The sequence below is a fragment of the Montipora foliosa genome, chromosome 5 (assembly GCF_036669935.1).
Source record: "Montipora foliosa isolate CH-2021 chromosome 5, ASM3666993v2, whole genome shotgun sequence".
Taxonomy (NCBI): Eukaryota; Metazoa; Cnidaria; class Anthozoa; order Scleractinia; family Acroporidae; genus Montipora; species Montipora foliosa.
This window is the reverse complement of record NC_090873.1, coordinates 2,449,122-2,464,121: the sequence shown is the minus strand read 5'-3', so window position 1 is coordinate 2,464,121 and position 15,000 is coordinate 2,449,122. Positions and strand designations below refer to the sequence as shown.

The following is a 15,000-nucleotide window of genomic DNA, read 5'->3' as shown; positions in this document are numbered from 1 at the left end:
TATAAATTCGGAATTGTTAAAAAACCTATTATTATCGTGAGTTCTCGTTTGTCGCCGGAATATAATCATTGTTGAATGAAGAATTCTTTCAACCTGAAAGAAAGCTCTTTGATCAGGAGATCAAAGAAACCTCTTCGAAAAGCTCAGAAGAAGCCTTTCTAAGCTCAAGGAAAGGTCTTAGACAAAAATTAGCCAATTTGTTAGCCATTTGCTAGCGATAAGGAAACATTATGTTTTGACTTTGTAGCCGCCGTCATTGATATCCTGGATATCGATGAATTCTTTCAGGAGCAAAGAAAGCTCTTCGAATCTTAGAGAAAGCTCTCTGGAGGTCAAAGGAAGCTTTTCAAAGCTCAGAGGGCTCTCCGGAGATCAAAGAAAGCACCTCGGAGCCGAAAAATGAAAGCTCGGAGAAAGAACGCTACTTGGTGTTCAAAGAATTTATTTCTTCGGAGGCCACCCTAGCGAGCCCAGAGTTTAGAGAACACCTTTCTGAGTTTAATTATGGATCCGTGAAAGAAACTTCATTTCCCAAACAGGGGCAATGTTTGAAAGTCACATATGATAGAAAATTCCCCTTTTTAAAGACCCGAAGTGATAATCAAGGTGATTTAGCCTTAAAACTTCCTATGGAGCCTGTAGTTGTTGTATAGAGAGCCTTTCAGGATACCGGTGAAAAAAGGTCAAGCAATTATAAGGAAAGGAAAAACGAGAAATAAAGTTCGGAAGGTCATTAAAAATTGTATTCCTGCATCATCGCGTTTATACGAGCTAGATGTTGATTTTATAGTTTGGCATCAGAGGTTCATTTGCATAATACTAGGTATGCTGCAAATCAAGACTTCTTTAAGCCATCAGTAGGCACTAATTATGGCATACCTGCATTTAAATATTCCGCAGTTTAAAAAAATGGGAATCTGTCCCCCCAGAACCCAAACTTTTCCCATCCATACTCTATAAAAAGCACTACAAAAGTTCTAATAACCACTCAAAACTGATCATAGCTCATTGGCTACTTTCGTCACTGTTAATTATTGTCTCGACTGGCTAATTTTCTGTCACGGTAGTGTACTTTTTTTTCTGTAATGATTGTATAGTGTCTTATCTCTAGTTTTCTGTAACAGTGTACAATAAACTTGAACTTGATTTCTTTGAGTGTTTTTTTTCTCAAAAATTTCAATTCGACGCTTAATCGTCGTAATACTACAGAAATGAAAAGAACCGATGGCCTTAGCTGGAAGAACTTGGAGAGAAATCATTTTGGCATTGTAGTAATATCACAAACTGAACCAAACATGTAAAGGTTATTGGCCAGCCATAGAAATCAGTATCCACCAATACTTCCCAATCAAGGTTGGTCACTAAATCATTCATTATAAGCCGTTGAGCAACTGTGGTCCACCAAGGCCTTAGCAGCATTGCATCTACATCTACAAGTTCCTTTGACTTATGGCTGTTTCTGCTAATAGGTGCCCTCGTACACCATTAGTATCTTGACATACTACGCCCCAGCCGGCCAAACACATGGCAGACCACAACACCGGAAACCCTGTACCCTAATCTTTGCGACTAATGTGTCGGTTTTTTGATATTCCACAGTTATAAACAGTGCTTTGTCCTTTTGCCACAAAGAAATGACTAAAATTTAAAACAGAAAGCGATTGGGCTGTTGCACAAATAAAAGGAAACACAATTAGTTTTACGAATAGCATGCAATTGTCCTATGGAACATCATTTAAGCCACCTTCAACAACAAAAACACTGGTCTTGCCCATTAACACACAACTGCCATGCCATTGAATGTTAATACATATGCAAATAGCGTTATTGAAAATTCGTTCGCGTTAATGAAGTTCATGGAAGTACTAATAAACGTATATTTGCCGTATAGTTTCAACTGTTGACGTAAATGAATGTATATTCTGCGTAAATGAACAGCAAAAGGTGTAATAACTTCTATTCGCTTTGTGTTATCTCTTAGTCCCCTAAAATTGAAAAGAGTTAGTATCGAAGCTATACTGGTGCGTATGAGGTGTTTTGTAGAGTTACTCCTTTACGCCTTGATGAAACAATGCAATAGCTGCTAATTACACGTTGAGTATAAAGTTGATCGGACGAGACGGAGGAAAAAACACAAAAGAATACCTTCGCACTCGCATGGTGAATCATCCTGGCAGCAATTTATACAGGTTCCGGACTGACATACTTCTGTGCCTTAATAAAGACAAAAATAGCTTCTATTAGATGGAGATGTACACATGCAAAAGAAATAAATGTAAACTTTGTATAGTCTAGTAGATAAACAACAAATCGCAATTCCCGAAGTGTAAAATTTGCAACACAGATTTAGAGGCCCACATGTTCACAGCTAAGGCGGCCCTAACTCAAATAACCCCGTCCACGAAGCAGACCGCCGAGAAAGCCATATTGGGCGGTCCTTCTCACACTTGTTTCCTTATTTTAAGTATAACATTGCTTAGGGTGCTCTTCGAAATGCCACGTGGACGTCAGGGAAGGGAGTAGAGTGCGTAACACTAGCGCGACCTGTACCGTCTGAGAATCAGGCTAAACTTGGCAAAGTGATAAGAATCGCTGGAATACAATCAACGAAACAATCTCTTATTAAAAATGCCTTGAGATGACTACCAGTCCAATTCTGTCAATCTCAGGCATTTTCATCCACCTTATAAAGACGGAGTCCTTCTTAGCTAGTAAGCTTCTCTTAGCGCTCTCCAAACTACAGCCAACGACACACGTGGTTTAGTGAAATGAACTCAAGATGCACTCGGCATCGAGAGAACGACAACTTTCCGTAATGTATATGTGAAATGAAATGTATAGTAATGGCTTCATCACCCTCGGCAATTTGAGTGATATTTTTTAACGATGTTTTTTATGCATTGGTACTCTATAATGTAGCTTTTCTATTGTGTTGAAAATACAGATGCCGGTAACTGTTAAGAAAGGAACACGGTAGCCTCTATCAGTTTACGGAATGTCATACTTGTACCTACAAACAAAACAATGTTAAATTAAATTATACATCTATGACTTTATTCTCCCGAAAAGTTTACTAATTGTGTAAGAAGGGCTTGAAGTACCATGTTTTCCACGTGCAAGTCAAATTGCAATATAGCGTTTATGAATTTCTTTTAAATTACAGAAACCATATTTTTTTTATTTAACAACCATGCTAAGGTTGCCTACTATTGTTATTGCGCATACGTTCTGCGTATCCCAAGCCGGATACTCGGGCCGTCCTATGGGTGATGCTTACTAATACTGGCATGGGATGTATGACCCCACCATACATTGAATACTAACCGACAAAGGTTAGGGTTAGAGGTTAGGGTTAGGGTTGGTACAACTGGGGCCAGAACAATATACAAGAACGGTTACGAATGCCAACTGGCCGGAGGCAAACCAGTTGGGTGTTTACAAGTGCAACTGAGAAGTTAAACCAGAATCAAATGTAACGAGTGGCCTGAACTGGTCTTGAACTCGATTATCTACGGATCTCAAGACAAACGCCTAACGACCCAAACCGATAGGCCGCACTAAAACAAGTTTACCTTAAAACAGGGAGTTTACGAGTAAACCAACTAAAATTTGATTTGACTGAATTTCCTATTTTGATGTAAGTGATACACGTTTTAGTTACATCTTTGAGAAGACTGAATTATAGCCTCTGGCGCCAGTATGTCTGGTTTACTAATAATATGGGTACCACACCTCCCAATGATTGGCCAATGGTTTCCAATCGTTCGCCACTTAGCCCGTGAAGCACAGTGAAGCACTCCATGAAGCAACCATGAAGCTCTATATATGTGTGGAGACAAGTTTGTCACGTGGAAAACAAATATGGCGTCCGAGAGCGGTGACAGTGCATGGCGAGAAAGTTGACACTTCGATAAAGTAATTGTGTTTTGCAAACCAGAAAATTATCGAGCTCCTATGGTTTTAAAGATTTTCGAGCACGGCCCGGATAGCAACAGCAATTTCTTTGCCCTTTCTTTAAGGTAAGTTATAAAAGTTACTTTACGATTCCTAGCATTATGATTATCAATGTTTGCAAATTATATAGTAAGCTTATGATTTCAACAGGATACTTCAAAAAGTCATCGTCGTGAAAGCTTCAATTTTCTGCAAGTTTCTCACACTGAGGATAGAAATTGTTCCATGCTCGCTGGCCCGAACAGTAAAATTATTTTCCTCGTTCGTGAACTTGTAGAGAATTTCAAAGCTAAACATATGAAACATAATTGTGGTCATTAGCGCATTGTTTACTACTGTTCGTAAAGTTTAAACCACCGAAAACCATCTTCAGAATGCCCCAGCTCATTTTTTCTTTCATTCGGATGAAAATAATCTCCGGTTGAAACATCATACGTCGTTCGTATTGTCGCACATTTTAATCACCGGATCACTATTTTTTGATCATCTCTTAATGCTCACTGCAAAATATGACATATTATGTAGAATACTTGTCTGTAAAAGCTTCCCTTTTAATAGTAAAAAAAGTGGAATTGAACCGTAAATCTATACCTTGCATAAACAAGTGGAAACCTTTCACTGAGATTTGTTTTTAGGCTAATCTTTTGCAATCTCGATGTATGTATTTGTTAATGAAGGGGTAGTTTCTAAAGAAACTGTGGTGCTGCGTCGGTGGGGAAGTAGTATACAAAAATTTGGTTTATCAACGGAGTTGATAATGTAAATTGACCACCGTACAGAGATTCTAAAAGCTCAATTGGTAGTCAATTTACATTATCAACTCCGTTGATAAACCAAATTTTTGTATGTATTTGTTAGCTCGTCATTGTGGCTTTGTACGTGTGCTTATGATAGTGAATCAATTGTTACTTCGCCCCATGTAAGGTCATCCAAGAGAGTCTTGGATTCCGGATTCTATAAGTGGCTGGATTCCAGATTTCAAAATTCTATTTTCTGGTTTTCAACGTTTCCTTTGTACTATTTAATTAGAATTTCTGTAAAAGGTATGGAAACGCTGTTACCTTCGAATATAATTGTGATCACAGAAACACTTCAGCAAGTGTTCGCACAACCACCGCTTGTTGAGCAGGAAACACGAATAGAACAAACAACGACAACTCCACAGACCTGTAGCTTCTCTTTTCTTTCTCCGCTTTTTTCTTTTTCTTGGTTGTCCTCCTGTATATACATCTGTAAGATAGATAGCTCATAATTCTGATCGTGATAGAAACAGACAGATATAGCTGCTCGAAGTTTAGATTTCTGTTTCACACGTTCTGATCTATTCAAAAGTTTTGAAGCAAGCAACCGTGGACAATCTTCCTGTCGGTGTACGTTGGATCAGTGGCTTGATCTGATCGACGTAATTACAAGTTGAGAAACTAAATATCTTAAGCAAGAGCCGATACAACGTAGATTTGATTTTAGTGATGTACTATATTTCGGCTGGCCAAACCAGCCTTCTTCAGGTACAATGAGAGTGCTTCTATGTACATATATATACTAAATGGATGTTGACGTAATACTGGAAAAAATGTGATAAAACATGGCAGTTACAACGAACTTGAATTCAAATACTAAGAGTAACGGAAAAATAACGGAAATGACTATAAATAATAAACTGAAATCTAATACGTTTCTTCGCGGATATTAAGACCGTTGAAATCAATTGTCCTGCCTTTTGAAATTAAAAAAGCTTCCCTGGCCTTACGGATCGAGTAAGGCCGATTTAGAAGTAGGTTAGTGCTTTAATACATGTGACTTTCTTAAGTTCTATGATCTAATTATCAATTGCGTTCCAATAATGAAGATGCTATTTACCGGAAGAGACGTCCTTATGGGAAAAAAAGGCAGCTTCTGCAAGTACCAGAAATTGCGTAAAACAAACGAAGTAAAAGACAGAAAACACAGCAACTCCGAATAAAGACTAATCGCAAGTGACCAAAACCACAATGCTTTCCGGTATCTGCAGCAAGACCCGAAAAAAATCGTGCCCGAGGTTTTGAGTAATACCAACGGCTGATAACCCTACTCAAGATCAAATGGGTGGTTTTTCCCATATAGACGGACCAAGATTACCCTGGCCCCAGAGGTTTTTCTTGAGCCGCGAGAGACCCGAGAAGGGGTGAAGACGAGTCGTGAAGCGCGAGAAAGAGAAAAGGCCTCTGATTACCTTAGACTTGAATATCACTTTCATGCAGCCGCCAGCTGACAAACGCGTCAAATTGATAATTTCAAGAGGGACCAATGGCAACTTAGTAATCACGCGTCCCCTCGGTGTTACCAATCATTCAAACCAATCATATTGATTTTTATTATATGGAGGAGAGTGTTTTACTGAAAACTAAACCACTCGTAGATTCCATACGCCACTTCATCCTGGACCCGAGTGGCGTATTTTCCGTATGTCACCTTTGTGAGTGTCGTATCGTTCAATGACGTCACGATTCCCGCCTTTTTTTTCCCGCCTTTTTTTATAAAGCCCAGCCGTATTTGTAAAACTTGATTACTTTGAGACACAATAAAATTGGAAATATTCAATACTGATTTAGTCTCCATATAATAAAAAGAACATTACACGTTGGCTCGAAGATATGAATTTTATGTTCTCGTGGCAAGAACAATATCTCACGAGTGAGCGAAGCGAACGAGTGAGATATTGTTCTTGCCACGAGAACATAAAATTCATATCTTCTCGCCACCGTGTAATATCCTCTATGTATGTTTGTAAAAATATCAACCAATCTGGCCCTGGCGTCTGCATGAAAGCGACATTCAAGTGCAAGGTAACCAGAGGTTTTTTTTTTTCTCGCCGCTTCACCGCTCTTTTCGCAGCTCAAGAAAAACTTCGGGAACCAGGGTAACCAAGATCGGTAAATAACTTATTTCTTGTTTGCTGTTCGGTTGAAAGCTGTCATTTGTATAAAAGCCGTCGTTTCGTTAGAAGTTTCTTTGTCTGGATAGTAAATTCACTTTCACTGTGTACACTCTTGTTTGAATCCACTTTCTTCAGAGTTGATATTTTTCTTACCTATATGACATCCCGGGAAGTTGTTTACGAGGAAATGTTCCTCTTATCTGTAAACTTTTGCAATAATTTCTATTTGCTGGGATTAGGGCGGAAAGAGTTCGGACCTTGGTCCCCATGGTAAAAGGCTGTATCGGTTATTGTCCACGGTTGCCTGCTTGAAAACACCGCTCACGAGCACGCTATTAGCTAATCAGATTTGATTATTTTTGCCCGTTTATGCTCTTGCTCAGTGCTTCTTGCTAACAGGCAAGAAACCGACAGGTTCCATTAATAAAATTTGGAGGAATACCAAATTTCAACTAACTACACAGCTTGTTCTCTCTCAATGAAAAGGTTTAAAAATTCTACGAGGTAACGTGCATGAAGTCACTCTTACTTCGAGGTTGAACAGTCTGCAAATCTTGGCAGATGTAATAATGGCTCTCGTCACATCTCTCAGCTATCAATTTTGTTTCACCCTTCTTGACCAAAAAGCAAAACCACGTATTGTTTATATCAGTCAAGTTTTCCTCTACCCTGGTGGGAAGGCTTTTATTTAGATACCAGGAATATCCCCATTCGTGATGCCAGCTGAAAGAAATCAAAGAGTATATAAGTCATCAATGAAAAGAAAGTCCTGGTAAGCGAACGATGGGATGTATCGAACAATGATGACGTAGCTGGACAAAAACGCGCTACAAAAGGCGTGGTACCTTATGCACACGAGGATGATTTGTCAGTCAACCGTGGTCGCATACAAAGCTCTGTGATGATTTTTGCAAAGAAAAAAGCCCCTAATGACAATGTGTTCGTAATTGCCTGTCGCTCTTGTTTTAGAATCTCCAATCCTTTTTTTCGCTATGAAAAGATTTTAAAAAATGGTAGTATGACCAAATCAATCAATTCTTCTTTTTCTTTGGATTTCACAAGTTAAACTATATTAACTAAATTAACTCTAGTTTTAAGCCTTGATATAAAAAAGACACCTGTTTATTTTTACTGGAATTTTCCTATTTAATGGTCCGCCATTACAAACTTTAGAATCTTGAGAGAGCTGGATCGAGGAGAAAATGACGTCAAGGACTCGCTTGTTTAATTAAGAATGCAATGCGTATGTACGCGGCTGAATAGGCCACTTTCGATATATCAGAAATAAGCTTGAAGGAGAGGTTTAGAAGACAAAGACAAATGAAACTGGATGCTATGTTAATATCTTTCACATTAATTGCAACTTGTTTCTATTCCTTTCTGCCTCACTATCAAGCTGAATACTGATACATGTATTTCGAAAATTGCTTTCAGAGTGTATTCACTCACGTGATCAGTAACCTTGTTTTTCCACAGAAAGAAAAGAAAGCGTTTGCATGAGAATAGAGCTCGATTCCCGGAGGATTAGTTAGGAACACCAAAATGGCCGCATTTCCATTGTTTAGGGACACCTACATGGCCGTGACGCCACGTGAATTCGTGAAAACACTTATTAATAGGGAGTGTTCGGGAAATAACTACACGCTCTAAGCTATCTGGAACACAACAGTCGATATATTCGATTTATTGACACACCTAATTTTCAAAGCACTTGCAATTGTTTGTTATCATCTGGTATAACAAGCGACAAGAAGACGCCGTAAAAACCTACAAATAAACCGCGAATTACACTCTGAAATATACAACTGACGGAAAGCGAGTTTTTACTCACCATTTGATGAGAACACTGTCACCACAGTAAGCACAAATCAATTCGCAGTTGGAAGTTTGTCAAGCAAAATCACGAACCGGTTCACAAACAAAAAGCAGCTCCCGCCACATGCCGGTATATCTTCAGGATTGGCATGGACTAATAAATAGGGAAACTATTGTTTAGGAATAGCCTCAACAAGGAGTTTTAGCAAGGACAACAGCAACGTCAACTTCAACGTCACTTATATAACAGTGCTATCGAAAGTATTTCGCGATTATTCCATCTTGTTCACCTTGAACAATAGGGGCAAACTATAATTGAATTGGAGTTTATAGCAACGGTTCTAAAGTGAAGATAAAAAGTGAAAGATTTCCTGGTGTATGCTCACGTTGTTGCACTGCAACATATTTTTTGAATCGGACCGATTTTCATCTCCATGAATCGGTCGTACATAAGATTGCGCTCCGACGCCGTCGGGCCGATAAATCGGGCCGACAATTGTCACAAATCGTACCTTGTAAACCGGCCTTAACCAATGATATTCTTGCTTTGTGGCGTTTTCGTTGCCGTAGCCTTCGTCGTTGCTAAAATTCCCGAATACGGCAGCACGGGAGTTTCGGGCTTTCAGTCTTTTAAACTCTTGTTTTGCATATATGATAAGCTGCATTTACACGCTGCAATTTTAAGCTAGTGAGCAAGTGACGTCACCTTTCCCTAGATCCAACCCTCTGAGGTCCAATCGGTCAGTTTTGAACGTGAGTAAACGGTATGGAACTGAATTAATTATGCATGGCTCACGTCCTCCACATAACCTCACATTTGTTCATTTCACGTCGTTAGGAAAAGTTAGCAAAAAAATGTACTTAACTGAGAAGAACACGTCGAGTTAAGCTTGCCGGGCCATGTATTTTTGCTCGTTTTAAACTCTAGATCCTTCCCTTTTAGACTCTCAAAGCTTTGTAACGTCCATATGCTCGTCAGTTTCGTCGTTGCTTAGCGCCCTCTCCCCCCTAGGAGAGGTATCTGCACTAATGTCCATTTCTGTCCCATTAAGTCTGAGTATCTGCTACTTATTTCTAGAATCAGCATCGCTGGATTAATAAATAACTTCACCGATAATTCAGGATATAACTGGATGTTCAGCATTATCGATCCAGTGAACGTGATTGAAAAGCTTGGAACGTACAACGCCAGCTTGCGTCAGTTGTGGAGATTTAATATTTCGGTTTTTTTTAATCCTTTGCGTCACCATAAATCTATGACAAGTTCACGCTCTCCTGAACTACCGTAAATTAGAAATTCTACTTGCGCCTGCTTTTTACATAACGCCAAATGTTTGGGCGTGCTTGGATTATGTTTCCTTCTTACCTGAGTCCAGTCCAGTATTCCTTGCTGTCATTAATGTTCCCCAAGACTTTATTTAAGCTTCTCGTGTCATTGATTCTTACTCCGCGTTTCCCGTTGTCTTCACACTTACTTTCTATTTCAGTGCCGTTGCACTTGTCCCGACTTGGAAAATAGATCACAGAGCCCCAGGCTTTTAAACCTCAATTAAAAAACAAACAAAAAGAGCTTATAATTTTACTGTAAAACTTTTGTAAAATGAGATAAAACTAAACCAATGAAACTATCAGGATAAGATGAGGAGAAGGTATTTTCAGTTTCAATGTGACTCAGGGATACGCGGAAAAAAACCCGAGTGCTCCTTTGCAGGAGTCGAACCCACGACGTGCCGAATACTACTTCGGGTGCTCTACCACTGAGTTATCGGAGACTCGTGGAAACAAGGCCATTAATGTTCCCAACCCATGGAAAGACACAACAAAATATGTGGGGTACAGTGGCAGGGGATGAAGAACTCGCGTTTCCTCTTAAGATAACCATGGGGTCCTTATCCCTAGGCCACTTAGTGATCCAATACAGCTATCCTGTGGTCCCATTCTACCAAGACAGCTAACCATTTGAGTCTATGGAGCAAAGGACGACCTGTATGGAGCACTTCATCCCCACCCAGTTTATAGCCTGCATAGCAAGCGTTTTCAGTGGGCGAGGAGCGAACTCTTTTTTCGGCAGCGCGAGAATAGGGCGAGCGCCAAAAAATAAAAATGGAGTTTGAAGGGGAGGAGAGGTGAGGAGAACGAACTTCTTGTCTCGCCCCATTTTTCGCGCGGCCAAAACATTAAAAATCTTCCACTGAAACTCTTGCTACGCAGGCTCCCCAATTTAAAGAGATACGAATACCTTGCCTAGAAAGATACAATAATTAACAATTATTCCTTGAAATCGAGGTGAAGAGTGGCAGAATATTTACCGACATTGAAAAGAATAATGGTTTTAATATATACACACGAAGTGATCTCAACAACACTCGATCTCAATACTTGCAAAAGATAACCATTCGGAGTCGATATTCATGCAACTTTAATGGGAAGTCTGCTTGTTAAAACATTTTCACTGTCAATGGCGGCTCTAATTGAGCAGGTGAGCGTTGCTTTGTTGTAATATGACCCGTTTTGTTTATTTGCAGCCATGTAGAACTTTCTTATACAAACAATTTCCATAAATTCCTCTTTTGCCATTTCCTGATTTCAGAAACAAATTCGTTTTGCTGGGCAAACCAGTCTACAAAATAGAACTACTGAAGTGTAAAAAATTGTTGGCGTGAAATAATTATCTGGAAAAACAAAGGAAAACTGGTTGGCAAAAATGTACAGTCTTCTCTTACCTTTGAAAATTCAAATTTTGCATGCAGGTGTCGAGGTGAAAACACTGACTCTGAATGAAAATCCTCTCGTGACAAAAATTGAAAAGTAATTAAACTTGGCACGGACAGGTTTTGTTTAGAATATTACCATCAAATAATGGTCCTCACGATTTCGTTACTGACATTTTTCCGCTCCAGGTCATGACTCCGACTCTTTTTGGTGTGCTTCAGAATTGAGCTACGCCATTAGACTTGTTCCAGGCGACATTATTCTCGAATACTGCAGAGACGGATATGTCAAAAGGTAGCAGGTATGATGTATTTCCAGAAACCCATAAGGGTTGAAACTTGTAACGCGCGTTCACAGCTTCCGAATATTCAGTGCGAACTGATTGGTTGATTGTTTTAGTGCTAAGTACCATATTTGGAAACCTCTCGCTCTTGTTGTTCCAAATATGGTACTTAGCAAATTGAATATTCAGAAGCTTGTTTCCCAGCACCCAAGGGGCTGTTACGTTTCAACCCTTATGGGTTTCTGGTATTTCTTAGTTGAAATTATGACGAGAAGTCAAGACGATTAGTGATTGTGCAAAACAAGTCAACGAAACGAAAAACCAAACAATCAACCAGAAATCGGTCTCTGATGATGCTCTTGGCAGAAACGAAACATGTCTTGGTCAGGATTGCCACAAGAATATGCATTACAATATTTTTTAGCACAATTTTTAAAAATACAACCATACTTAGGAGTTTATGTTAAGGAACATGTCTCGATGTTTCAAACATTATCATCAGCTATAGTGAGTGTAACATTCAATTTTTACACGATAATCCATATATATAATTATCAATACAGTGATTCTTTGTAGATTAAATGTTCGTGACAATTCCAACTAACCAATAACATTATAGAAAACACAACTGACATAACGATAAAAGTTTAAAAGGGTAATGCTCAACTAACATTATCAACTTGTTTGTTGAGTTCGGGTTTTTTGGGGGGGGGGGGGGGGTTTGGTTGAGTTTGGGTTTTTTTTGGCAAATGGTTTGTACTCAGTAGTCACATCATTGTCATCAAGAAAAGTCTTTCCCAGGACTACTCTCACCCGAACGATCTTCTTTCATCGAACAGTATTTTTTAATTTAGGTGAGGTAAAGATTTGTATAAAACGACTGCAGATTGAATTTTACTTTGCATAGTCAAGGAAAAACAATATTGAGATGATACTATCGGATTTACGACAATTGTTTGAGCATTTACTCTTGCAGTTTTATTACAACACAAAGGACAACCGCGCGATTCCCAATCACTTGCGTCCTCCAAAATGGATTGTTTTCTCTCAACTCACATTTGACTTTACGATTTGTTTCCCTGGTGGGCGTTTTAAAAATAGCTGCAGGGCTTTTTGGAAAATTCGATCCATCTTATTTGTAAGTCGTGCAGGTAGTTAATAACTGTGAAGAACTAGAAAACGTCTACTCGTTGCTATCTCCGGTCTTACGAGATTTTTCTTTGACTTTTTTACTTTAGCTCCTGAATCAAGACTTGAGCTTGAGTAAAACCGACGAGCTAGGTGTATTCTCTTTTTTTTTTGATAATCGAAAGGAAGACTGACAGAGTTCAATTGCAAGACAAGTTATTAGCAGTTGTCCCTCGGGGATTTTCATTAATGCCATCGTTAATGTACATATCTTGCCCACCGAAAAAAAAATGAAACTCAACGAGGGAAAATTTGGCGGGTAAAGTTTGTAACCTGAATTTCGAAGAGTCTGCGTTCCAAAAGTTCGCCTTAACTTTACAAACGTCACTTAATATTCCAGTGTTGCAAGTAAAATGGGTGCTTGACAGGCAGTTATTGGCCAAAAGGCTGAACGTTTCTTGCATAGGTCGTGTGCATGCAATCTAGAGACACAGATAACAATGATGTAATGTACAAATTGCTGGTAGACGAACAAAGGAGCTAACGAGACATCTTTTGTTTTCGTCCACCAACATGGCTGCGATGACGAAATGTGAAAACCACCCATTGGAAGTGTTCACTCATCAGCTGAAACAAGAAATAGGACGTTTTCAACCAACCTCTAGAGACACCAATAACAATAGAGAAATGTACGACTTCTGGTGGACGAACGAAAGAGGCAAATGAGAGATCTTTTGTTTTCGTCCACCGACATGGCGGTGATGACGTCACATGAAAACCTCCTATACTTAAACTTCGATACGACGAACCCCAGTAAGCTCCATAAACGACCATCTTCAGTCCCGCCCCGGTCATCAGAGTGTTAAGAAAAGAATTCTGATGAATTCATTGAATCTCCAGATACATTGAGCCTTTTTTAAATTAGCACGCGGCGATGTATTTTGGCCCTTGGTATATGTTGTCTCCCAGTCATCGTAAGCTTATCTACACGTTTCCATTAACAGTCTTCCACTCAAGTAAGAATGGCTTGACTGAATTCAAACCGAACAAAAGACTGAAACTCAGTTTATCAGTCTGAGGAAGACTTGAAGTTGAAACCTCAAAAGAGACACGATCGAGGGCTCCTATCTCACCACGTTAAACAACGCCCGTTCATTGTGTGATAAACATACCCAACACCTAATGGGGAAAGTTATCCATTTTCTGGGAAATATTGTTTGGGGTGAAGTGAATGTGTTTCTATCGGAATTGATACAAAACAAAAAAAGTTTTTGATATTACAATGATCATCGATGCCGGCAAGATGCAGGATAAATGTAATAATGATATCCCTTTTATTTCCATTGCACCAACCTATCAGCGTTCACCGCTGAAAAATATTGTCGTTTCGACGCCAAAATATCAGGACAAGTTTTCATCTTCTCAATTATGTTCGATCACAAGGTCGAAGGCTTACCGACTCGAATTGAGAAAAAGCCAGTTAAACTTTTGAACAGAATTGCGTTTTAATACGAATTCAAGACAAACTAATATTTAGATGGGTGACCCAGTACTTACCAACTAAATAAATTGTCACTTGTAGTGAAAAAACATGCCTTGCCAACCAATTTCCGTGTGAGTATCGCATGCTTCAGTGAAGGTCAAAAGGAATTTTCACCTACGTCCTTTGCTTCTACTGGAGTAGCTATAAACGAAACCATAGAAATAGAATAAATTTGTTTTGATCAAATTCCTTGCGGTTTCACCTTGATCCTTATCTAGTGCAAAACTTGCCACCTTACAATCAGCATGGCTGGATACGTGTTCTTTTTCACCTGCATCTATTTAATTTTTCAGAATTCGTGTGGTTCACTTTTTCGGCTGAGCGGAAGTGTTATTCTTGAAAGACCTGTACATTGTCTGTTGTATATAGCGCAATGATCAAGGGTTCTGTTTAGTTTGTGAACGTTTTGCAGGTGGCTAATAAGGGCACTTCGATAATTGGATGTTGGAGAACTATCAGAGATGTATGGAGCATCACATCTAAGTGAAACCTCTTTAAATGAAGGGAAATAATTAGATAATTAGACTTTTTGTATGCCGCAATAAACGGCGACTGTGCCTACGTAAACTTAATAACCTTAACGATATCTTGAGAAGAGCACGTTGGCGCATGTGGCTACATTGTAGCACGAAATATCACTTTTGAGAT

The 15,000-nt window shown here is 39.2% G+C and overlaps 1 protein-coding gene across 2 annotated transcripts in view; it reads right to left on the bottom strand.

Annotated features, from left to right (window-relative positions):
* LOC138003356 (adhesion G protein-coupled receptor L3-like) overlaps nucleotides 1–14,773 on the bottom strand; it is a 104,092-nt gene extending 89,319 nt beyond the window's left edge. The window contains exons 1-6 of one of the 2 annotated variants that reach the window (XM_068849380.1): nucleotides 14,624–14,773; nucleotides 14,367–14,493; nucleotides 10,053–10,230; nucleotides 7,401–7,594; nucleotides 5,122–5,184; nucleotides 2,146–2,214 (exon numbers count right to left, since the gene is read on the bottom strand). In XM_068849380.1, coding sequence (XP_068705481.1) covers nucleotides 2,146–2,214; nucleotides 5,122–5,184; nucleotides 7,401–7,594; nucleotides 10,053–10,230; nucleotides 14,367–14,436 — 574 coding nt within the window. In that variant the 5' untranslated portion in view covers nucleotides 14,437–14,493; nucleotides 14,624–14,773. The remainder of the gene's footprint in view (nucleotides 1–2,145; nucleotides 2,215–5,121; nucleotides 5,185–7,400; nucleotides 7,595–10,052; nucleotides 10,231–14,366; nucleotides 14,494–14,623) is intronic. The other variant, XM_068849379.1, reaches the window with a different exon arrangement.
* Nucleotides 14,774–15,000: the final 227 nt, after the last annotated feature.